This window comes from Oreochromis aureus, linkage group 17 (assembly GCF_013358895.1).
Source record: "Oreochromis aureus strain Israel breed Guangdong linkage group 17, ZZ_aureus, whole genome shotgun sequence".
NCBI classification, from domain to species: Eukaryota; Metazoa; Chordata; class Actinopteri; order Cichliformes; family Cichlidae; genus Oreochromis; species Oreochromis aureus.
The window spans coordinates 11,649,806-11,676,473 of NC_052958.1; the positions used below are offsets into that span (position 1 = coordinate 11,649,806).

Here is a 26,668-nt window from a genome sequence, read left to right on the forward strand (position 1 = left end):
GTTGGGTTTTTAATTTGTGTGGATGAATGAATTTGTCAAGCGCTTGTATCTATTTAAAGCATATTGTGTGCAACTGTGTGTGTGGAACGCAAAAGAAGGCGAGGGCGGCCCTCAGAGAAGAGTTACAGCAGTATGGCAGACGCTTCACACCTCATTGGCAAGCGAGGAGAGCCAATCACCGCCAACAGATCCGCCCCTCAGGCTGCCAGCCTATTCTTCAATATCCTTGATGAGTTAGAAGTGAGAGAAAGAAAGAAGGGAGAGAAAAGTAAGGAAAAGAGCAGGGTGAGACGAGGAAAAGAACAAAAAAAAGTGGAGTGAATACAAACACTGGGATGGGGGAGTTGTTGCACAGCGCACAGACGCACAAGAGGATAGGAGCTGGAGAGCAAGTGTGGGGGAAACTTTAAAGTGAGATGCTATTTTTCTTCAGTGAAGGTCATTAAATCAAATGCGATTAGTCAACATGGTAGAGGATGTTTTTGTATTGCAGAGCTGAATGCTTTCTGGTGCTTTTTTTCCCCAAGACTGTTTCTTTAGAGAACAGAGGCAATCTAGGACTGAAATATCATAAAAGCACTGAAATTCAATTTTAGCTTTATCCTAATCACTTCATGCCAACCAATGCAGGAAGTGCTGCTGGTGGCAGTGACAAACATTCTGTGTTTAAACCAAGATGGATTCCACTAAAGAGCTATACTGATAGCAGCTGGTATAGTAAAAACAGCATGTAAAGAGTGAAATACTTGTAACACATTTTAAGAGACTTTATTAAAAAATAGCATCATTAGGAGTGATAATGATGGTGTAACAGAAGAGGATCTAAAGAATAGGGTGAGATGGTGGCATTTGATACACTGTGGACACCCCTAAAGGAAGCATCTGAAAGAAGAAGAAGAAAAGGATGTGTCACTTATTTGGCTTTACTGAAGAATAAGTGGGCCTGAGAGAAGAAAAAGTAGCGGGAACATGAAGAACACCTTGATCATGTTTTTCTGTGTAGTTTTTTAAGGCATTTGACAGGGTGTGTTGTGTAGCTCTTTGGTCCACCACGTAGAAGTATAACAAGAGTCAAAAAGCTTTAGAAACATCAAGCAGCTGCAAAACAACACTAATAGGGCAGTACTTGTCAACATCTCCTCCGCATAATGATTCTGGACCTCATTTGGAGTGCATCAGGGTCGCCTTCTATTGCTGACACTTTTCAGCGTCTTCCTGCACAAAATTGTGACAGAAGTGCTGGAAAACTACACAGAAACTGTCAACACTGGAGGCCGCGACATCACCAAACTCTGTTATCCAGAGGAACAAGAAGTGAAGGACCTGGTTGTACACTTGGGCTAAATCTCTTAGGAATATGGAATGGAGAGCCACGTAGAGGAAACTAGACCGATGACAAACTATGCCAAAAGTATCATAGCATTTTTTATGAAGTTTAAATATCTTGGTGATAAAGAAAAAAAATCAAAAGTATCCAAACAAGCAGTGAAGATCTCTAAATGGACCTACTAGTCTGAAGCTCATATTTGGCTGAAAAAGCTGTATTTTTTCTGTTTCAAATCATGAAAACATTCATTTTTTTGTATGTTAGTATTGGTATGTGGCATTTTTATAAGTATGAATCCATTTCTTTCAGTCATAGCTTCCATTATGATAGCTACAGACATACAGTTCACGGTTATTAAAGGTAAGGCCAACTTTTTTGAGTTCTTGGTAGCCGGTGACTGACACTGGTCCCACCCTAAGATTGAGAATAAATGGCTGGATTTTAAACTATGTACCACCTTCTGTCAAGCAAAAATTGCTTCATCACAAATGGATTTTCTCTTGAAATTGGTGGTGGTGGTGGTAGTAGGGGGGCATGCTTTCCTAATAGGCGGCACAGTGGTACCATTGCTAGGACTGTCCTGGGTTTGAATCCACCAGCTGGCTGGGGTCTTTCTGTTGTTCCTGTGCCTGTGAGAATTATCCCCATGTACCCATACTTGTTAGGTTAGCTGCTGATAATAATAATTTCACCGCAAAGATAAACTTTGATGTGCAACCTATAAAAGTGACCTGACATGGGTGGATCATTAGTTAAAAATAAACGGCAGTTCACTCCTTTTTGGAATGCTATGTTACACGGGATGGCTAAAACATGCCTTTGGATGTTTGTATGCAGGCTCAGTCTCAGCTTGAGAACCATTACAGCACTTACGAGCAAAGGACACTCTCCTACCATCTTCCATTTGTTTCAAATCAGCGGCTAATAACAAAACAGACAAGCCCTGTGTGTGTGTGTGTGTGTGTGTGTGTGTGTGTGTGTGTGTGTGTGTGTGTGGCAGCATGCATGGTGATCCTCAAGAGGTCTCCCAACAAATGTTTTATCTACAAAATTAAAACAATAGCAAAATCACTCATCTGCAGACTTATGATGTTATCAGAGACTGGCAGAGGACTTAATTATGAATTAATGCCAAACTGGCGACCTATCCAGAGTGCACCCTGCCAGTTGCCATATGGCAGCTGGGATGCCCCCCCCCACTGAAATGGAGAAGCTAAAGAATGGATGGATGGATGGACAAACTGAAGTACTGATGACATCAAAGAGATATAACATGACTAAAATGGAAATGTGTTCAATTCGGTTGCTTTAACGAGTGATATGAAACTGCAAGTTTTGGAACCAAGTTTGGAAACATTTTCGATTTGTTTAATGATCCACGATTCAGCTATAAATTGTTTGTGGCAAACTACCAAACTAGTAGCAGACTTCCTTTTTTGTAAATATGATTTGTAACTTGTTTTTCATCTTGATCAGAGAGAAATTTTTCTTAAAGAATCAATCCCCCGCTGCCAAAATCAACCAAGAGCAGATCAAATGAAAACATCAACGTGACAGCTCCGGCGCCACAAATTTAACAGACCTCCTGAAAAGAGACGTGTGCTGTGTGTCGGTTTATTTTGTGACATGTTTTTTTTGTGCAAAAAGAGAACAGAATGATTGACAGTTTAAATGCACCTTTGGCTATAATGCCTTTGTCGCTGCCTCCAGCAGTCGTCATGAACTCTGACCCCAGATTCAACACTGTCTCCTGCCAACACACAGCCTCCCTTCACTATTAAAGAGCAGCTTGGTTCTCAAGGACATCTCAGTCACACTTGTTGAAATTACAGTAAAACCTTTTCAGCTCACTCCCCTATTATTAATTTCTATATTTAACCTTTGAAATATTTGTTAACATCTAAACGTTCCTCTGGTAATAGATAATCAGAAGGGATGTATATAAATCCCATCTAATATTCATTACATTACATTCATTTTGAATGGTTTGTGGTTCTAATGCACCACACTAAAGAAGCAAAATGTTCTTAATATACACCATTTGGTACTATAAAGAACAGCAACAAACTATACGGGGCAATTTTAGTCACTTTACACCTTAAACAGGTTGTTGAAATAGATCCAGTAAAGCCCGCTGTTTACCCCTAATGATTCTAATCATCTTCTAATTATCGTAGAGGGGGTATAATCTTATTACAGATGGAATTCACTCTTAAATCGCTTACCCTTGGCTCTAAGGTACTTGGTCCAACAGGGAGTCATGCAGCTTGTGTCAAAGTGAAAAACAAGTGGGTTGGGGGTGATGGAGGGTGGGGGAATGGGCTTAGTCTGTTTCTGTGAAGGAACATCTGCCACGAACTCCAATACCCATTATCCCCAACCTTTAGAAAACCCCTCCAACACACATAGCCGCTGTATAATAGAAGTCAACCCCTAACCCCTTTGAGACTCCAAAAGTCAAAAAGCAAAAGGACAGCTGACTGACAGAGGGGGATTAGTCACAACGAATCACATGCTTGCACGCACACACATACACAGCACACACACAAACCCACCACGCCTGTCTCACCCTGCCCGACACACAGTTCCTTCTTCTGATGGAGAATTAAGATAATGTCTCTTCTGCGATCCCCTGCGTCCACATCAAGTCCAGAAAATGTCCCTTTGACATCCACACACTAAAATAATGTCACTGCAGCAATAAACGGGCCAATAAAAAGATGTACAGCCTCATCCGTACGCATACATATACATAAGGTGTCTGTCTGCAGGTAAATCTAACTCTGAGAGTCTGGCAGGATGCAGACAGCGTGGACAAGAAGTCTCCTTCAAGGCAGCAGTAACCTGGGACACTGAGTGGAGAAGAGATACTCCAGAAAGAAAGACAGAAGCAGATTAATAAAAGAGTGACAATGAGCAGACAAGAAAGAATGCCCTTTTTTTTTCTTCCCAAATAGCTAGAGCACAGAGGATTCACACAACAGAGCTATATTAAAAAAAAAACAGAGACAGAAAAGCAGAAAAAAGAGAAAGATAGATGATGAAGCACAACATCTGGGACGAATACTTCCCCTGTGCTTCAGTCTGTCTCTCCTGGGCTCATTCACTCCATTTGGCAAAAATGCTGTGGCAACACAAGGGCCACGGATCCATCAAAGATGGGTAATGCTTACAGTAATTATCATAAAACACACACACACACAAGAGAGATGGTGGAAACTGAATATTTACGGAGAAAAGTTCAGCAACAGCTTCTGCTTTATTTTGTCTTTTTATTTCCTGCTCAGACATTGTCACAAGTGTTGGTCTAGATACACAGACACACAGATGGTTTTATTATTAATAACACACAAAGTAAACGGATGCAAACAGGAAACACGTGCATTTGTGTACACAATGATGCATTAGGAGCAAGGAAACAACAAATTATGGACAACAAAATAGATTTGACTTATCAATAAAATAGACTTCTATTTTTCCAAGTGGGAGAGTGTGGAGAAGGGTCCAAGGGACAGAGGTGACTGGTTTTGTTGAGGCAGTGCTGGTTAATCATTGTCCCTTTTCAGAGGGCCAAGCTCAAGCCGTCTGATCCCTGCTGGTACCTGATGTTTCTCCACAATGTAGGACAGTGTCACTGCTCCTCTGCTACACTCACAGGAGAGAAAGACACAGGGTAAAAGAGGTGCTGAAGAGGTAAGTATTGAAGGGAAAGGTGTTTTTCTCTGAAGGTGCTGTGCTCGGTGCCTCTAATCTGGTTCTTTTCTGGGTTGGTTCTCCACTGGGTTTTTGAGGGTGTGTTTCTCGGTGCTGACTCATCCCCCTCTTCCTCCACTCTGGTTTAGTCTGTCAGTCGCTCAATAATCAGAAATCCCCCACAATAAACTCTTCATTGCTCCTTCTCTCTCGCCCTCTCTTCTTTATCCCCCAGTCTTCAACTTGTTCTGGAGACGAAAACAGAAAAGAAAAGAGCATTAGAGAGATGGAAAAGTCAAACAAAAGTATCAAAAAGAGAAAAAAAACAACAGAAGAAAATATTATTTCGCACACGAGAGATGAGACAACGGGAGGAGGGCCTGAGAGTACAATAAAGGACAAGAGGATGAAGTGAGGTTGAAAAGCAGAGAAAGGACCCAAGGGCACTGGATTCCATGTTAGTGATAAGTGCAACCACAAATCCCCAGTACTCCCTGTCAATAACCATTTGAACCGGCCTATTGCTGCAGATGCCACTGGATGAAATCTGCCCAAGAGAAGACAAGTAAGGAGGGGGGGAAGAAGGAGTAACAAGGGACTTAAGAGGGGAATCAAGTAGACAGAACAAAACAAAGAAAATATATTTTCTTCCTCACTGACTAACTTAATAACTGTTGTGGATCCATGGTTGTGTGTCCCAAAAGAATCCCAGTTTATTTTCCACACTATCGATCTAACCATAAAATGATTACCAATAAAAGAAGCTTCTTCTAGCATGCCTACTTGGCTGCATCATCCATGTTAAGACAAAAAGCAGAAAACATCTACACGATGGTTCCAGTTTATTACAACTTATGTTCTGAAACAAAGCAAATGCGTAACTAGAATTAATTCAAATAGGGTAAAAATGCACTCTTTTCTTCAATGCTGGCATTGCTGTGCTTTTTGGCCTATCACTTAATCGGTCTAAAACTATCTGCAGGAATCCTTTCACATCACTCAAAATCCCACTCCTAAACAAAAGCACCCACACCACTTCGCAAAAACACATTTTTTTACCATAACGCTACTACCACAGAGGCAGCTTATTTGGACAAAAATACTGGGCTACACCTCTTAGGCTACTTCTACAGTAGCCCGGATAAATTTGAAAACGGCAGATACGTCTGAAAACGCTCCGCTTCCACACTATCGTTTTCATTCGTTTTCACAGAGTCGTTTATCCACATTGAAATGGCCAAAAACGCTTACATTTCAGTACTGCGCATGCGTGAAATGCAAGACGTCACAAAATTGAGAGCAAACAAAACTGCTGTGTAATGCCCTCCGCTATCTTAGGTTAATTGGTCACATGACTGCATCACATGACTAAAATGTGTCATTGTTTTTGAAAAGGGTTCGCTGGCCATACTGCGACGTCAAAACTGCGTCTTTAAATGTATCCGCTTTGGAGAGCGTTTTCAAAACGCTCTGTTTTCCTTGACCGAAAACGCCGTCTCAGTGTGGACGGAAGGCCAAAACGGAGAGAAAAAGATGCGTTTTCAAACGAAAACCTATTAGTGTGGACATGGCCTTAATATTTGCAGTGCCATTGTCACTTATGTGTAAAATCGAGCACCTAGCCCTGCAGTGCAGTCTGCCTCTGCAAGCATTTGTTAAAAAAAAGAAAGAAAAAAGGACGTTCTAAAGAGCTCACTGAAGTCTATTATTGTAATAGATTACCACTGTTGCAACAAGTTGGTGCGTGAAATTTCTTCCCCTTCTAGATATTTCACAGTCAACTGTACGTGAAAAGTGGAAGTGTTTAGAGCCACAGCCAGACCATGTATTAATATCAGCACGAAAACTGTGTGCTGGGAGCTTCAGGCCATTGGTTTCCATGGCTGAGCAGCTCCTATAGTGTGAGATGTAGGCACCCAGTACTTTTCAAGACACTTTCAAGTCAATTCTGTTCTATAAATATAGCACAAAATCACAACAACAGTCACCTCAAGGTGCTTTACATTGTAAGGTAAAGCCCCTACAATAATAAAGAGAAGACCCAAACAATCAGACGACCCCCTATGAGCAAGTACTTGGGGACAGTGGAAAGGAAAAACTCCCTTTTAACAGGAAGAAACCTCTGGCAGAACCAGACTCAGGGAGGAAGCTATCTGCCATTACAGTTTTGAGATAAGGGAAGAAAGATTTAGTACAGTAATGCCTTACATTACTGTGTTTCAAAGTGTAACTAAAGATTAAATACAAAGTGATGTTTAAACAGAGAGTGAAAAGGATACTTTTATACAGGAACACTATACAATGTAGCTTTCAATCGATTATTTATCAACCATGAAAGAATAGATCTACATAAATTAAAATCAGATACATTCAGTGCTATTTATTCTGTACTATTTATTCAGCCTCAGTTACATTCATTGACTCACAACAAGTGCTTCCTGCTGTGTTAACAGTCACAGAAATCCCAATCATCTGGTTTAAATATGTCGCCAGCCCCATCAACGTCATCCTTTTGCAACTCTACGCTACTCTTATTTTTAGATCGCTCCTTAGGAAGTCCGATTCTGATGAGCTGCACATGCACATTTGTGATGCGTGCTGGCCCTCATCCACTGGAAGACACTTCAGCTTGATTTTGGGAAAGAGGGACAAGCTTGCAGGAGCCAAATCTGGCAAGTTTGGCAAATAGGGTGTGATGACTGTGTTGGTGTTGCCAAAAAGCTCCTGCATTTTCAGTGCATAATGACATGGTCACAGTTCAGTTATTTGCACCAAATGTTCTCCCTCAGATGCCCCAGAGTGTTACAGTAAAACTCAGTGTTGATAGTCTCACCCTGGGGGATGAATTCAAATTCAACACAACGCTGTGAATGTTGGTCACAACCTGACGGTCACGCTTAGACACGGCAGGCTGTTTGGACTCTAAAGTGTAGGTGGAGATCCCTTTCATCACACATAAATTGATGCATGCTTTCTGCACACGTTTGAGGTATATGGTGAAATTAAAGTGTGCATGTGAGGGAGGTCAAAAAGTGAATTCTGTCACAGATCTCTGCTCGTCCACTACATTTTAGCACTGGAATTACAAACAATGAGACAGCGGGGCAGGCATTAGCCTTTATTCTTAAGAATCTTTTAAATTAAGAGCAAAAACATGTGCTATGTCAAGAGGTAACAGCGAAGTGTTGACAAATTAAATTATAAGAGTGCTTAAGAGCATTTGACTGAAATCTTTTGTATATTAAGGAAGCCACTTTTCATTTCATTCCCTTTAATATAAGGATAAGAAAACACAGCACAGTTGGAAACCACAAACAGCAGCTGAGCTTACCCATTGAGAGCAAAAAGGAGATGGAAGGGTCAGTCTAAAAAATGAAGTGCAGAACGAAAAGATAGGGAGCAAAAGGCAGTCATGCAGCGAGAATATGGAATGAGAAGGAAGGCAGCGGATGGAGAGATCGGACTCGATGATAAACTCCTGTTCATAGAGAGAGGGGGAGAAGGAAGGAGACTTTATCTGTCCTTCGACTGCCTCTTTCTCACTGGTTGCTATCAGACCTGTTAAGTGCTGAATGCATTAGAAATGTGACTAGGGATGAAGGGATAGTGGATGGAGGAAGTGGAGGAGAGATGGTGGCGGGGCGCAGAGGGCACAGAAGACAACGAAAGTGGGTCTAAATGTTATCACTGACTGTGGCGATAAGAACGCTAATTATCAGTGACAAAGGCTGGGCAGCTGACAATGCCTCTGTCTCGGCTGACTCCAGACGAGGGGTCAATATTGCAAAAACGAAGATTTTACAGATTTTGTTTTTATCCTTGCTAAGATGGCATCTGCTACATCACTATCTACGCCCATGGCGCTGCAGTTTAAGGTGGAATTTCGGATCTGAAGGGAAAGGACGAGGAAGGGGAGAGGGATTTTGTCATGTGAAAACCGTCTGAGCTATGCTATCGAGTGTCTTTGACGGAGAGAGGACGAGGATGAGAGACGTCTGTTAGAGGGCACGCTTGGATCTTGTGACCTCCAGAGGTCAAAGTCATGTCCTTTGACATTTGTTTGTAGAAGAGCTTCCTGCTCGGTTCTGATAAAGCTGTGTAAACATCCTAATCATGAAGCTGCATCAGCTCATATCAATCCCACTTCGTTCCTCCCTCCCCTCGATTTTGTCGGCTGTGTAATTCTGCATATTATTTCCTTTAAAGCCTTATCACAGAACTGTTTCTTTTGCACCTAATGACTTTAAAAGTAAGTCTTAGCCCGATAAGCAAAGATGAACAGGAGTGTGCTGTGATTGCTGCAAGGTGATAAACACAAGCGGATTACCATATCGTGTTCGCTTCCAAACAATTTACAAGATCATAACAGCATTCGCAATGTGAACATACCCTCGCTGAATCCTGACGAGGCTACATGTAGCCTAGACTTAAACACACGTACGCATCCATGTTTGTGCGATGAATAAAACATTCGGCAATTTACATGACATATAGCTTAAAAATCTGCCTGCATCTGACTTTTAGATCTAATATTAATACCCACGAGAGTGAGCGAGAGACACAAAACTCACTTTTCCCCATTTCCGGGAAAACAATGCAATTGCAAAAAAATCTAATAGAAAAGCTCTATGAATGCAAATTGAGTCTTTTTTGGGGGGCAATGGATGTTACATATTGCAAAGTGAGACCGGGGAATCAAGTTAATATCAACCTGAGTGACATCACTATTAGCATACAGAGTTTGACTGCACAAGACAGAGGGCAAAAAAACATTTACACTTCTCAATGAAAGAAAAGAGAGCACGGAGAGGACAAGGGTATTCAACTAAGCAGAAGCTACTCCCTTGGTCTTATTGCATTAAAACGCACACAGACACAGTTGGGGGGAATGCCTGTGTCAGCAGGTATTATGGAAATAGGCCGTGAGGTTTAAACTGGCTATCTGGACTGAGCTTTATTCAGGCGCCAGTAGCCTGGTGGAAATTATATTCTACTGTCTAAAAGCAAGGAGCCAGCATATGTAAATGGATGCCAGTGTGTTTCATCATATGATTTAATTTAGAAAAGGGGAATGACCACTGGGGTGTAGCTACTATACACATCTACGAGCTAAATGACGTAAGCTGTAGGCTCATTTGTAATCCACACAAAGCTTCCACTTCCTCTATGCTATCAGGCTAGGAAGCTCAACAACTTACATATTATCTGCCTGTGAGGGTGCATGCACAAACTTGTCATTCTTTTCAAAGAGAAAGAAAAGTTATTTTGGAAGGTTTGTCGGGTTTCAAGTACATGTTTTATATAACAATCCAGCTGCATACAAAAAAATGTCATTTTTTTAAATCAAGCATGAAATAAACACAGTTGCAATTAAAATACTTACAATAACAATAATTAGTATTCAACCCTACTGAGTACATAAAGGTTGAAGCGTACAGCTTTTTTTCCCTAATTACAATTGTATAACATGAGTGGCCTAATTAATTTCATAAGTAAATTCAGAATTAACAAGTATAACAAGTCATGTTCGAATGAGATGGGAAAACAGCTAGGACAAATACCCACCTGTTTGGCATCGTTGACACACTGCAGGTAACGGGCTGCTATGTTGGAGCAATGAAGGGTTTTCCCCACATTCTCTTTGTAGCATGTGAGGATTTGTTCCTGCAGGTCTGCACACACAGGATACGCCTCATACCTCCTGCAGGGGAGAAAAGGGGAACAGAATAGTGTGTAAATAGGGGAAAATACGGTGTTAGACAGGATGGGAGGAGGGAACAGTCCAAGTGATGAGAGTTACAGCAAAGGATAAACTCGCAAGAGAAGTTGAAAAAGATAAAGGTGAAAAGAAAAAATGAATAAATATATAAATTAAAGCATTAACACGGACAATCCAGAGGAGTTCACGAAATGTGTGACGTGACATAGAAAACTTCAGAACAAAAGAAGAGCATTAAATATATATTACAAGTGAGGAAACTGAGCGTTTTTACCTCCAGAGAGTTCACACTGTTATTAGAGCACACTGAGCTATACTACAATCTGCAGTGCCGAATAAACCCTTGCCTTTTCTATTATTACCATTGTTCCAGTCCAAAACACCTGAAGCAAGAATCAAAATTACTGTATCTGCTGGGAGAAAAGGTCAAAGTGCAGTTCAGCCCTCAGAGCATGGTGTGAAGACCATGCCAATGTGTGCAACAATTTGTACAACATAAGTACCAACAGAGAGGCTAGAGGGATTTTTTTGTGTGTTTTTTTTTTTTAAAAATCGGGCAATCCAGTGACAGTTTAATCCCCTGAAAGGGGGGATCTGTTACTGTCTGGAGAGACCCCACAAGTCATTGAGCTTCAGGTTAATTTAAACGTTCATGAGCAATTACATGTGGTATATTGGTTGTGGTCCTGGGTCTCTGACCCAGAGTTTGTCATTGGACTCTAATTTTGGTTATTACTAATTAATTATTCTCTGCTTTGTTTACAATCTCAGTTTTGAGTCGCTTCTTTTCTTAGTATGTCTTTAAGCCTAATTTTAGTTCTTGCGCTCAGGTTTTGTAGTTTTGTATATTTTGAGTCCTGGAGTTTTAGTTTTAGTCTCTGGTAGGTTTTTCCTTGTTAGTTACTTCCTGTTTTATTTTGATAATCACTTGTTTCATGTGCCTCATCTTCCCCTGTCTCATTATCTCTGATTTGTTCCTGCTGTTTTTCCTATCTGTTTTCCTCTAGCCTCATTACTTTGTGTATTTATTGCCTTTACTTTTCAAGTCTCTCTTTGCCCTTTGTTGTGTCATCCCACTCTGTTCTATGTTCCTTCATTGATTCCTTTTGTTATATAGTTTTCCAGGCCTTGTTCTGGGGTAGGTTTAAAACTATGTTTATTTTCTTTACTGCCAGCAATAACGCTGTTTTCCGGGTTTTGTGTTATGGTCCACTACCTGCCTGCCACACAGCAAACCAGGGCAAAATTAGTCTCACTTCTCACCATTGTCTTTTTTGATAATAAGACAAAATAAAAGGTCCACAGAGGAATGTATTGATCACTCTGCCATATTTTAGGGATCTGCTGGATCTATCTATGGATCCTTAATCCTTAAAAAAATCGGGAAGCTAACTGCTTCCAATGGAAAATTCTATCTTTTGGCATCCACAAAGAGTTTGTTGTCACTTGTAAGCTACACATCATTTCAAATTAGCATGTACAAATTTGTCCTTGAGGTCTATGAGAGTTTTAGTGCTGCCGTCTGACCTTGTTGTGATTGATGCTACACCTAACTTCAGTGCATTTAAATGGGACTTTTTTCGACAGATGTATGCAAGAGTCGGAGCTTTCAGCCAATCTAAGCAGTGGGACATCCTATCAGTGCTGCTGCCTTGCCCAGTGTTAACTGCTTTTGTCTGTCTCTTCGCACACCTCGTAAAAATCCATAATGACGACACAAGCACAAGCTAGGGCTATTATGCTAATGGTGGTGTCATCGTTTTGCTCACATCAGTGCCCAGGACACTCCATCTGCCTCACTAAACATGCCTTGCATGAGTGTGAAATACAAAGAGATTTTGCCCGTCAGCAACTCTGGAGATCTCAGAGGAATATTGGGAGGGGTGAATCCGAGCCCCTGTAGTCAGAATCAGATGTTTGATATGCCCCCTAGAGAGAGAAATTTCCCCACTGTTGAATACAGAGCAGAGGATTGGACGCATGGGTCATTACCCAGGGTTCAATGCAGCAGGAATGCTGTTGAAGTACCGATGTCTACATATGTGCGTCTCCGCATGGTCATATTCGTTAGGAGTGCCAGGAAAATCTTTAGTCCTTGTCGGTTCAGGTCAATGACAATTTGTGACGAGATGAGAAGTGGTCTCCACACATTCAACAATGTCAACGGGAGTGTGAATAATCAATACACTTTATTTATTGTCCAGTACTCTGCCTACTTGCTAAGATAAACTGTTTTAAAGAAGTAATTGGAAATAACTCACTAAGAGACAGAACATCTTGACCGACCGTGGCTTTTCATGGTGTGGCTCAACCCATTTTCAGCCTTTGAGAGCCAACATCACTTTCTGCTAGTTATCCTTAATATATCAAGAATGTAGTCAGATAGGTGGCACTGATCTTTCCCAAAAGGTAGAACAACTTTTTACATTTTGCTTTATACAAGCATACTATAGGTCCATACACTCAAAGATACATGACATTTACCACTTTCAATGCAGACTGGAACATTAAACCGTTGGGTATAGAGAAGCTTCTGCATTTGTGGATCCATCAGGGAGAAATTCAGTCATTTGCTAGCAGGCATGACAAGGCCATTGCTCTGCGTCAGGGTATTGAACGATGACAGCAGTGCTAGCAGAAATCGCTGCCATCCTATTCCTATGGATCCTGGTGCTCATTTATTACACCGCCTATGGGCATCTACAGGGACTAGAGCAGCCACATACACCCACTAATTACTTTCTTAAGCATTCACTTTAATGCCAGGTGCATCCTGCTGATACAAACCACAGTGTTTATCACCAGTAATGGCCTCTGAGAGAGAGAGAGAAAGGACAGCAGAGGAAAGGAGGGAGGATATAGCAGAAGAGCTTGATGAGAAACTAAACAGTGGTACGTCTATTTTGCTTGCTCTCTGATTCTCTCTGAGAGGAAGGGACTGAGACAGTGGTTGAGTTAATCATAGAGACAATAACACTGTCACACACACTCTGTGGCGGCACGCTGCATCCTCTATCATCTATCATTAAGATTAACATTAAGTTCCTGCTGCTAACCACACAGAGCCTATAAGGGGACACTAAAGCCGTTCCTCCCTCCTCTTCAATTTTACATTAAATGCCCTCATGTCATTTGGTAATATATAACTGCTGTAGTGCTATGCAGCAAGGTGAGCAGATGCAAAAACAGCCATAACCATTATAAGGCCACTCTTTCTTTGTATGTATGAGACCTATGTATGAAACAGTGCATCAAGAAAATATTCAGACCACTTTGTATTTTTCATACCGAGTCAGTCTTACACTAATAACCATTAAATTCATTTTTCCCCTCATAAATATGCATTCAATAATCTTAATGAGGAAATTTAACCCAAACTGATAAGATAAAATATCACTTTGAAAGCACTCAGACTATTTATTATGAGACTTGAACTATAGCTTAGGTTCCTCCCATTTCCCTTGATCATCTTCAAGATATTTCTACATCTTGTAGAAAGTGGTTATGATTGAAAGGCGTGATCTAAGCTGCAGGATTGAAGGAAATGCCTGCAGATCTCAGAGACAGATTTGCCTAAAAAAACAGATCCCAGAAAAGGTTCCCAAGAGCAGTCCTACTCCATAATTCCTCAAAGGAATGTCTTGAGTTAGGTCCTTCTTAAGAGAGATCATTAACAACCTATCAAGAAGTGTCACTCTGGCTGAACTCCAGTGATTAACTGGGAAGATGGGACTCTAAAAGGACCTTCCAAGAGCATAACCATCACTGGAGAACTTTGCCAGTCGGGGCTTTATGGCAGAGTAGCAAGTCGGAAGCCTCTGCTCCATGACAGACAGATGTAGGCCTGCTGGATTGTAGGAAAAGCGCAAAAAAAAAATCTCAGACTCATGATTTGATTAAACAGCGAGAGAACTGGTAGTCTCAAATCAAAGTGTCAAATCTGAAAAGTGGCACTGCTAATCACCTGCATGATACAATCCCAAAACAAACCATAAATGCACTTGTGTCATGGTGTGGGGGTATTTTTTAGAATTAGAGACTGATCAGGCTTGAAGGAAAGCTGAAGAAGGGAAAGTATAAAAATAAACCTAATGAGAATCAGCTTAGGAGTGCCTAGGACCTCAGACTGGGTCAAAGGTTCACCTTCTAACAGGACAATGACCCTGTGCACAAATCCACTTGGCCCAATTAGATCCCTGACTTGAACCCATTCAACATCCCCAGAGAGCACCGAACTTGGCTGTCCATCCACAGTCTACATCCAGCATCGCAAAGCTTGAGAGGATGTGCAAGAAGAATGGCAGATTATCTCCAAATCCAGGCATGCAAAGCTTTTTGTGTCATTCCCAGGTAGACTCAAAGCTGTGATCACTATCAAACGTGCTTAAATACTGAGTAAAGTGTGTGAATGCTGATATTTTGTGGTGGGTTTTTCATTCTAATGAATTTGAAGAAAAAGGGCTTTATAATTTTTTGGTTTATGTTTATGAGGAAAAAAATGAATACAGGCTTCAAAATTGTATAAAATCAAGACCCCAAGTATTTTTCACAGTAGTCAGTGTAGAACTACTCTCTCTCCTCACTATAAGATTTTGAGAACCTAACAGAAAAGAGAAGCCTTCTATTTCTCAGTTAATGGCCTCACATTATCAAATTATTTTCTGCCTTGTTATGGAAATACACAAGTTTTCATACACAGTCACAGGCGAGCTGATTTGCAGCTTGTATTTAAATACAACTGGCAACAAAATCCCTCACTAAATAACCGCATCAAATACCCTACAAATCAAGCCAAACATTAGGTTCGTCATGTTGAAGTCATGAGCAGATAGTTCAAAGTATCAGGAGTCAAATGCTGTAAAGTAAATTCCTCCACTGTGGAAATCTCAGGGTATTATTAATTCAATTCAATTCAATTCAATTTTATTTATATAGCGCCAAATCACAACAAAAGTCGCCTCAAGGCGCTTTATATTATACAGTAGATAGCACAATAATAAATACAGAGAAAACCCAACAATCATATGACCCCCTATGAGCAAGCACTTTGGCGACAGTGGGAAGGAAAACTCCCTTTAACAGGAAGAAACCTCCGGCAGAACCAGGCTCAGGGAGGCGGGGCCATCTGCTGAGACCCGGTTGGGGTGAGAGAAAAAACAGGATAAAGACATGCTGTGGAAGAGAGACAGAGATTAATAACAGATATGATTCGATGCAGAGGGTCTATTAACACATAGTGAGTGAAAAGGTGACTGGAAGGAAAAACTCAATGCATCATGGGAATCCCCGGCAGCCTCGTCTATTGCAGCATAACTAAGGGAGGATTCAGGGTCACCTGGTCCAGCCCTAACTATATGCTTTAGCAAAAGGAAAGTTTTAAGCCTAATCTTGAAAGTAGAGATAGTGTCTGTCTCCCGAAAAACTGGAAGCTGGTTCCACAGAAGAGGGGCCTGAAAACTGAAAAAATATTAAAAAAAATAGTGAAAAACAACTATGAATCATCCAGTTCCCGTGTAACCTGAGGAGCAAGGCATTTGTAAACAAGGACACTGTATCAAATACCCAAAGCAAACCATTTTTTAATTGTTTTAAAATGATAGAATGGAAATGAAAAAAGGGTTGAAGGCCAGAGGCATGTGGGTATTTTTTTCATTGCTGGTTTGCTCTGAATGTATAATTTCTGTTTTGGTTAACATGCTGTGAATCATTTGGATCACTTCAGAGGACTCGGTGTTGGTTGTTTCGGCCAGTAATTTCCCAACTTTTCTTATTTCTACCTATGACCCCTTATATTTGTGAAACATAAAAAGAATTTCACAGAAGAAAAGCAAAACTTAGAGAAAATGTTGGTGCTTAAGTTTCAAACCTAATGGGCAAAAAATGTTAAAGCCCGCTGTCTGCATCTAGTATCAAAACTTTCCTTTCTTGGTTAAGGTATAATAAGAAAGCAATTTCTGCTTTGGTTATTATCCTTTAGAAAAGAACCATCTGTATTAACTTTACCCTACGTGAGACATTTTACCACATATATTTATTGTTTCTTTCATATAGCTGGAACAAATTTTCAGCAACAAGTGCATATTGCTGATAGCAACTTTTCTATGTCAGTGCCACATGTAGCTGCAGCCAGATACACATCAGAAGAAAAGCAGCAAACGAAAAGCAATTGGAGCCCAGAGATAGAAAGCAAGGATCTGAATGTTTGATTTCTATGTGTGTCTAGATCCTGCGGAGGGGCAGCCAACAGTAATGTTCAGGCACACATACCCTCTAGATTAATCTTGTGAGCCTATCTGGTTTTCAAACTTTTCAAACCAAAATACCTGCTGCTACTTAAGATCCAGTGCCTTTTTAAGGTCAACCAAGTTTCCCTCAGATTGGATGTTCAGTTTCTTCCTTAGTGCCTCTTTAGCTCAGCACAGTGTTAGCATAAGCCAGCTTCTTCATACTGACTCACTCAGTTTGAGAGCTGTTGATGCCTCCCAGTCCATCTGAAACCAAAAGACAGGTAACTTGCAATGTTGTGTACTGGCAGTTTTTTCTCTTTAGATGGGGGATTGTCTGTGCTTATGTTTAGTTGTGGTGATTTATTTTTCATAAATTTTATCAATACCTTTGCTATCAATCAGGCAACTGGCCAAACAGACAGCAATTTCATTGGTAAGTTTTTTAAAGGGTTTTTTTTTTAGGTAATCTAATTTGTATGGAGAAGAAATGACACCGTAACTTAACTCATTTATAATTTTTAGCGTGTGTTTAGCCATACTACCTTATAGTAACATAAAATTTCAGGGCATACAGGGACATGTACCATTTGGTAACCACTGATCTAGGTTTATTAGCCTTCACAGTTAACCTAGTGTACTACCATTTGGTTATCTCTCACCATTAATAACTATGCTTAATGCATGCTTAAATATCAACAGATACAAAACTAGACTGCCAATAAATGTCCCACAGTCTTTTACTCTCCCTTGTTCTTCCGTTTTCACTATATCTTCATCTATATCTTCCTTTTATGCCTCTCTCCTTTATTCTCCTCCTCAGTCTCCAGGTCTCTACGGGATATCTAGCCAAATGCAGATGGCTATTATTTGCACTCTGTGTGTGATTGTAAGTCTGCACTCCTGTGCTCCAGAGACAGTAAATCTAAACAGTCATATAGGGGTCTTGACTCATGGCATCAGTAGCACCTAAGGTCTCTATAACAACTCCTTATTCAGCCCTGCCCCCAACACACACACACACACACACACACACACACACACACACACACACACACACACACACACACACACACACAATCCGAGTCCCTATTGCCTTGATCCACTGATAGAAGCAAGAGTGAAACAAAGAATGAAGCCAGCTTGGGTTGTTATATTACAATTTCTTAGCTGTGTGACACTGGACAGAAACAAAACGCAAATAATATTTACAGAGAAATAATGGTAGTTCAAGGAAAGAAGAGCCATCTCCTCATACACATACGTAAAGATACAACTTAGGAGAGAAGGAGAAATACTGAAATAATATGAGAGACTCGATGTGTTCCACTTAACATGTAACAAAGCAGAACAGATCACATGCCCACTCTCACTGTCGGTCTCCCTCTTCAAGGTGTGCCTGTATCATTTTATTATAATCCCCTCTTTCACGCCTCACACTACCCAAGTCAGCACATTTGCATGGAGGGGGCATATTCTGATGGATTTACGGCTGAGTCTACATTCTGCAAAGAACATATTGACTGGAAGCTGGGGGATGTATGGAGATCGATGTCTGGATTTTCATACAATATGCATGTGTAAAGCCAATAGACAGTGCGTGGAACAGAATCGGTCCATTTTTCAAACTAACATATATTGACCATGACTACCATCTGTTGTAACGTCGCAGAGCCATGCACTAAAATGACATTCATAGATCTCAGTTACCAATGCAGCATGCTTCAATAGCCGAACAAGGTGTGTGATACATGTGCAAACAGGTACAGTCATCTGTCATAATTTCAGAAACATTACAAGTTTGAAGAAAAACTAGAAAAGCAGCTCAAAGGGATATGCGTGGATGCAGATGGATGGTGAAGGCAGGGCTGAAAGAGATCCCTTTTAACTCTTGTTGATAGCAGTGGTCGTTTGCTAATAGGAAATACTGCTTGCACGAAATCACAAGAGAAGACTGCTGTGAAAGTTTTCTCTTTAACAGCAATAAGCGCACTACTTTCTCCCTATAACATGCTAAATTTAGACTGACAGTGGACAAAAAGCAATGCACCACTAGCTGAGTAATGATAATAGCTGAAACCGGGCAGTAAGGAACAGAAAGCAGTGAAGCACAGTTGTACTAATCAGTCAGTGGCAGAAAAAAGTAATTGCAGAATCTCTTTCTCAGAGTACAGAAGAGGTTTGTCAAGTGACCCTTCCCCACCCACTCACCCCCCCAAAAGATGTCAGATGGACTCAAGTCATCAGCATAACCTCTTGTGTTCAAATTATTCAATACTCAATTATACAAATATGGATACTCTTATAATACTTCATCAAACTAAACTGCTTGGTCAGCTTGGATTGAGCTAATAATTCACCACTGTAAGCAATACGTTTTGTTTTGTTGTTATGTTTTATTTATTCATTTTTTATGGAGCCCGACTGACATGTTGGCCAATATTAGCTATTTGCCAATACATTGGTATCTGCATTTACAGCAGCTGTTCCAATTTTTTTTTTTTGAAGCAAAGAAGAAATGGGGAAAAACACCCTTCAACCATGTTATGAGTGTTGATGTTGCAGTATTTTCCACCAGGGGGCACTCTTCCCCGTTCAAAACACGTGGTTGGAACGACACAAACGCAACATTTACCCTCCGCTTGACAGCGTAAATGAATAAATAAACAACTACATATGACAAATGTTAGGGAAATCTTTACATTTCATGTGTGTCTCAAAGAAAAACCTATCAGATTTTTTAATCACGATCATTATCAGTCTTAAAAATCCTATATCTGTCAGGTTCTACTTTTTAATAATTTATGCCTTACTTATCAACTACTGCTTTTTATTAACTTTTCAGCCCAAACCTGTTCGGGCCAACTTTATTTTCTAATTAAACTGTCAATTTTTTAGATTAGTTGTGATAATCTTTTCACTCACCCCTAAGGATATTTGTACCTCTGGCTCCGAATCACTGCTCTTTATAATCAAACAGTAGCTTCCAACAGCTTTGCCTGAATAAAAAAAACACTTTGAAGCTGGCAATATTGGTTAGTTTATGAACAATAAATGTGTATTTTAAAAAAAACCCATAACAACTCATGGGCACTCCACTGATTTGAGGGTTAAAATACCGTGAACTGTAACAGCCACAGTTCAAGTGTGACTGGAGACCTTTGTTGAATCTCCCATTTTCTACAAATTACAGTTCTGACGCTTTGGGACTGATGATTACGTGAGATGTTTTCCACAAAGACATACAGTAATGCTGAAAGACATTTAGCCTAGTTTCAATAATAATAATAATAATAAAATAATAATAATAAGTTAAAAAAAAAAACACTTTTGCAAACAAGTTGCTACTGTTGATTCTGAGGAATCCATCTCCTTCAAGTATAAAGGATTTTTTTCCTCCATTTAACTCCTGAAACACAATCTGTTATCATTAAAAAGCCCTTGACCACAAATAGGAAGAAGTCTTTGATGGCCTAATTTTGTTAAGTTTTACATGTTGCCAGAAATCATCTTACGTCGTGTCTAACCCATTTTTTTTGTTATAAACATCGACAGTATGGATTACTCTCAGCTGCCACCAGACTGAAATCCCAATCACCACATTGTCTATTTATCATCATTTGGATCCGCTCAGGGGTTAATAGGGTTAAAGGGTGGACGCCGGTTCCCCCTTAAAAAGCCCTCATGTTCTCTCTAGTTAAGGCAGGCGTCAGTAATAAGAGGAGTAAATAAATACAAATGATCCAGTTAAGGAGAAAAATGACACGCATTTCACTCTTGCTGCTTTTTAAAAGCGGACCTGAGTGACCCCCTGCAGTGAAATCCATCAGCATGGATAAGAGATTGAATGAGTAGAGAGAGGAAAGGACACAGACTGAGGCAGATTCAAGAAAACTGTGAGGGATAACAGACTGGAGAGTGAGGGAGGCAGACAATAACGAAGAGGGTGAAAGTAAAACAGATTTAAATGAAGACAGAAAACACTGTTCCTACATTAAGTGGGAGGCAGAGAAGGATGAGTGGGTCAAAGGAAGAAGACAGGGCATGTGTAACCTTTCTGACCTCCTTAAGACACACTTTTAGAAGGAGACTAGCAGAAAAATGTGTTACACACACACATACATATATTAAAATGTTAAAAAGTAACAAGATTAAATAAAAAAATTACATAATAATATAAATGCTGTATATCAGTTCATTTCTTTTCCTTCATTAAAGTCTATATGTCTTAAAGTACATGAAAATACACTGAAAGGCAATGAAAGTACTGAGTGGGTTTGCCAACCACTTTCAGTACAGCACAGTCACTAAATAAGCTACTAAAAAGTGTGTATGTGCATCGTCTGTCCATTCGTGCGCCCACACAGGTCTTTTAAATTGTGTGTGCTTTTTACAGCTAGCAAAGCGAAGCTCTTAAGGCCCAAAGAAGAGCTTTTAAAGCAGTTATTGACTTCTGTCTCCTCAGCTGACCACCATCTTGTCCTTGCGCCCGGGTTGCCTAGCTACAGAATGGTGGTTCACCCTTACCTGACAGAGGGGTCAAAACTCTCTTACCTCACAGGCTACTTTACAGAAAAAACACATCTATGACTACAGCCAAAGCACTTTGAAATTATTTGTCAGCTAAATTAATTCCTGTCATTTTTAGTAATTAAATGTGCCGCTTGGCACAATTAAATATCCATAAATTATTGCTTAATTAATTCTGGGACATCAGTATTATTTCCTTAAACAAAAAAAAGCACTGCAGAGAAAATGGAAAGCCTCTACCTGGCTCTGCGCCTTATTTACATTTTGAAGCAGCAGGGTGAATTTTTAGGAAACCCCCTGGATTTCTTCTCTTCGGTTAGATAAAGAAAAGGCACAACGCAATAGTCCTGCAATGGCTTGTTGCAGGACTGTTTTATTGGATTGCATTAGGTTGCATGGAACTTCTCAGTTTTGTGTCCACAACCACTATTACAAGAGAAAATCATATAATTTTTAAATCTAGGGAAAACACAAATTAAATGAGGACCGTTTTTCACTGATGAGAAACAGTCCTCATTTGTAATACGCTGCTGAAAGAGGGATAAGTGGGTTCGACGTTCCCACACATTACCCGGAGGAGAAGATGGGCTGTCATATCTGGTCTTCTTGACCGAGGCAGTACAGTACACCGGTGTTGTGCAGGAAAACAGCGAGTCATTTGTATTCAACAAGTTTTACTTCACTCCTCCTCATTCCACCTTTGCGTGTGTGGAAAGACGAAGTGAGGACAGCAGCTGCTGTTATTGTCAACTGGATTAAATTTTTTTTTTAAAAGAAGGTTTATTCAAAAGAACTAAAAAAATAAACAAAAGACAAAGGGAGCGAGCGTGTAGCCTTAGGGAAGAGAGGAGTGACAGTGAAGTGGAAGAATACAATTATATGGGAAAAACAAACATCCCAGGCATAGACAACACACATATGTTCAGCTATGAACCAAAAAAGAAAAAAATGTGTGGAAATATATTTCCTTCTCTGATCTTTGACAAATGCCACCATCAAGGCCCAAAACTTGGAGTCCAAGATTTAGAGATTTCAGGCAGGGGATGGAGAAGATTAGTAACAGCGGTCTCAGTTCCTTATAGTACACACAGCCATGTCAGATCAACTATTCACCATTCGGAGATACCCCAGCCCCATCTCAATTCCGCAGGGACCCTGGACAAACACAGAGTGACCAGCTTCAACAAAGCAGTTCAAAGCCCCGCCAAAGGTTAGCTCTGACAGGAGGCTTAGGGCCACGCCATCGTTCTTTCATCACACATCTAACATTTTTCTTAATGCCTGTCATCTTACATTTCAAACTAAAGCCTCCGCTGGATTGCTTTAACCAACAAACACAGACTACCGGTCAGATGTCCCCCATGCACGCGTGTGTAATGTGAGCAGTTTCAGACGCATTAATCTTCACATACAGAAACCCTTACATACATGTAGCACAGTAAAGGTCACACATTCAGAGCTGGGCAGTCAGATAATGCATCGGACTTTGATAAACAACTGGTGGTGAATGTGGCAGCATATAAATCAGAAGCACAGAAAGATAGCCTCCTTTTTTACAGGCAACTGGGAACTCTTATCTGGAGTCAGTGTCAAGGAGAATAAAAGCTTCGATCCTACGCGTACGTTTGTCTCTAAAATGCTGTGTGATTACATTATTTGTCTTGTTGTGTGTTATGCACTTTTGCATTAATTCAGAAGAGGTGTACACCAAATATCTTTCGTTTAGGTGTTGATCCCCTGCAGCTTATGATTCATGTATGATTTCAGACACTGCAGGGGCCAATTTGCTGTTTTAGTTGTATTTGATCATACTCGCCTCAGATGATATTTTTCATGTTTAGGGGAAAAAAAATCTTAAGTGATGTAGAAGTGCATGAGTATTGCTCCGCTTTTATGTGCAAAATAATGCGAAAAAGTCTGACAGAAAATACTACTGCAAAAAAAAAAAAAAAGGAAAAAAGAAAAGAAAAGAAAAGCTGGCATACCCTTTGGAATTACCAGGATGTCTGATCTGATTTATTGAAAGGAAATATGGTCTGATCCTTTTATAAAACACAAATATTCTTAACAAATGCATTTTGACAAAAAAAAATACATAAAACTCAAGTTACTGTTTCTTTGGGGAAACCAATTTAATTCTCGAAATTAATAACGCGTAGAATCTCCAGCAGCAATATCATCAATCAGATGTTTCCTGTAGCTGCCTACGAGACTGCAGTGACATAACCGTGACATCCACTCCAAATTGGTCTATTGTGGATTGGTGAACACTCACAGATGCTTCTGCAGCCTTTCTAGCTGTGTGCGTCTTCATAAGGTTTCCTCTAGGATCCTGTGCAGATTCTAAAACCAATCATTTTTAAGAAGAGGTGAGTTTGTCAGTAACAAGGCTTCTAATGTCTTTATTTATAGGGAGTGGCACCTCCTTTAGTGTGCTCCTTGACTGGAGCTTCTGAATCCAAGTTGGCAGTAAACTTCCCTTTTATCTAAGAATATTTGTTTATAAGTGAGTTAAATATGAGTTCATATTTACGAGTAAAAACTTTAGTTCAATTCCAAAGCCCTCTTTTGCCAACTGCAGATATACCCATATCGTTCTATATACAGATATGTGCGTGTGTGATTGTATGTGTGTGGATGTAATGAGGTCACAGTGATGTAGTAGCGTTCCGGTTGGGAGAGCTCCATCATTCAGAGAATTCTCTGGCGGGAATTCTGCGGGAGCACGGCGGGGAACAGCTGTACCGTACACATACACAAAAACAAGCACACATAAACACAGCTTCATATTTGCACGCACACACACCATTCCCTACCCCGAATGCCTACCTCTCACACTTTAATTTATTTCTTTCAACATCGCCAAGGAAAATGACCACGGTGTACCACTGCAATGAATGGAACATCTGTACTCTGGCGCACAGTTAAAAAGGAAACACGGGAATGAAATTTTCATCTCAGTGTAATTGAATTCAATCTTTTTTTCTTTTTTTGTTGCTGCCAAGAATATCTGATCATGGACAAATGGAAATCACCTGTACTACCAATCTAGCCTCAAACCAAAGTAATTATTTCCCACCTGTTAAAGTAAACCCAAATAATCTGCATATGGACAGATGCTGCATAGCTGTGGCCTGAAACACCCCCCCCTCCCTCAAATCCAATCCACAATTGAAACCTGATTTAGCTGTCTTGTTCCAATCCCAGTGTCACAAAGCAATAAGTAAACTCCAACCAGACAAAGTCATAATTAATTCTTCCAAAGACATGCATTAAGCTGTTATAACCCTTGGCAGTCATCAACATCTAGTTTCACAAGTCTCCTCTATTAATATAAATTGCAGTCTAATAAAAGACCCAATACTTAGTGGCACTGACATAAGCTAAAGTGGGGAAATAAAGACATTCTAAGAAAGATGTCATCTCCCACACTTCATACAATCCCATATTAACATATCAAATGATAATTCTACCAAGTATGGATAAGGCGCTGGCTCTATTTTTTTTCTTTATCTCAAGGGGGCATTTTCAGCTCCGAGGAAATCAAAAGCCTCAGTGAGACAAAAAATATTTCCTTTTATTACTCAATAGAGGCCACAGATAGCATCTTATCTCTGCGGGGTCTGTCATAAGCTTTGAGGAAAGACACACACATTGTGCTCACAGAAGCTGTTCATCATATGAGACCATACAAACATACACCGTGATGCATGAACTTACACACATAAACAAGGATGGGCCAAACACTCCCTGTTAAATCCAATTAAACCTCTGCTCCGATCTCCTCAATGCATCCCTGCTCCTGTCTTGTAACACCAGACCTTCCCGCCATTTCATTAACACACACACACACACACACACACACACACACACTCTGACTATCCACTATTGAAATCCAGTCACAACCCTGCTAATGCACCTCCTATAATCAAATCCACCAATCAGTGTCTTCCGTGCAAAGACCCGTGCCACATGACTACCCGCACATTAGCCCAGCATTCGCTTGCAGTTAGCACTGCCATTTTGCACTAATGTTATTCCACTGTATTTTTTTTTCTTTAATGTGATTTGGGAAGTCTCAGCTCCAGCTTCCACGAGTCTAGCGCTAAACCCCTGGTGGGCTAGGCTAATCAGTTTCCAGCATTTCAGAGGGAGACAATGATCCCAGTGTTAGCGCAGGCTAATGACAAGCTAACACAATCAGCCAAGCCTCCCTAGAGGTGAGCCTAGAGCCAGGGCCCATTCTTGCCCCACCTCCTACAGGCTCCTCATCCACTTTCACAACATTACTATGGAGGATAATAGCCTGTTATTAAGAAGACAGATGGATCACGGACGGGAATGATTCTGCATCTTCTTGAGTTACATATACGTGCTGGATTTGTTCATCCATGACAGCTTGGATGTTTAATATTACCTCCTCGGTCACTTTAGGTGTGGCTGTTCTATCGCTTATTAAGGTTAACCATAAGGATCACACGCATGCTCCTTGTTTGCACTCATATTATGCATTGTATTTAGGATAAAAAGACATGCAAAAATCTAAGCTAGTCCAAAGTATTTTGTAAAAGAAGACATGAAATAAATGGGGACACTGGAACGTCGAGAGAGCAAATCCTACTATCACCAGCACATGATCAGGCGTATCAGTGAACTACATCGGCTTCAGCTAATAGGGCAAGCTAATATTGTTCAGATTGAAAGATGTGGGTTAGGAAATGGGTAGAATAATTCAATTGCATATTCACTGGTCCACGTGGACCTCTAATCGTCACTGAATATATCAGTTTTGATAGCACAAAGTCTATAAAGACCATCAAATAAGTACCTATCATATACAACAATAGGCTTTATTAAAAGGCATCATTAAAATGAGAGAAAAAAACCCAGCTGGTATGAGATTTATAGTTACGTGCAGGAGTTTGGGCAATTTTGCATGGAAATAAATAAACACAATACCTTCAGCAAAGAGATAATAAAAAACAGCCTTTCCTTAAAAGTGAATGCACTGCGCTGCTTCTTTCTGTTATTTTACTTTTACCTGTGCAAATATTTCAAGGTTCGTAGAAACAAATACATTTCCTTTATTTTCAAACAGACTCAAACTGAACTATCATCTATCCAACTGAATCTGACTTATCCAGGTGTTGCTGTGCAAATTTCAGACACTGTTTT

At 40.3% G+C, this 26,668-nt stretch overlaps 1 protein-coding gene across 2 annotated transcripts in view; it reads right to left on the minus strand.

Moving 5' to 3' along the window:
- Nucleotides 1-4,562: 4,562 nt before the first annotated feature.
- The window catches only part of chchd3a (coiled-coil-helix-coiled-coil-helix domain containing 3a), a 76,993-nt gene continuing 54,887 nt past the window's right edge, over nucleotides 4,563-26,668 (minus strand). For both annotated transcript variants that reach the window (XM_031726627.2, XM_039601576.1), the window contains exons 8-9: nucleotides 10,586-10,721; nucleotides 4,563-5,268 (exon numbers count right to left, since the gene is read on the minus strand). In XM_031726627.2, the coding sequence (XP_031582487.2) occupies nucleotides 5,245-5,268; nucleotides 10,586-10,721 (160 nt within the window). In that variant the 3' untranslated portion in view covers nucleotides 4,563-5,244. The remainder of the gene's footprint in view (nucleotides 5,269-10,585; nucleotides 10,722-26,668) is intronic.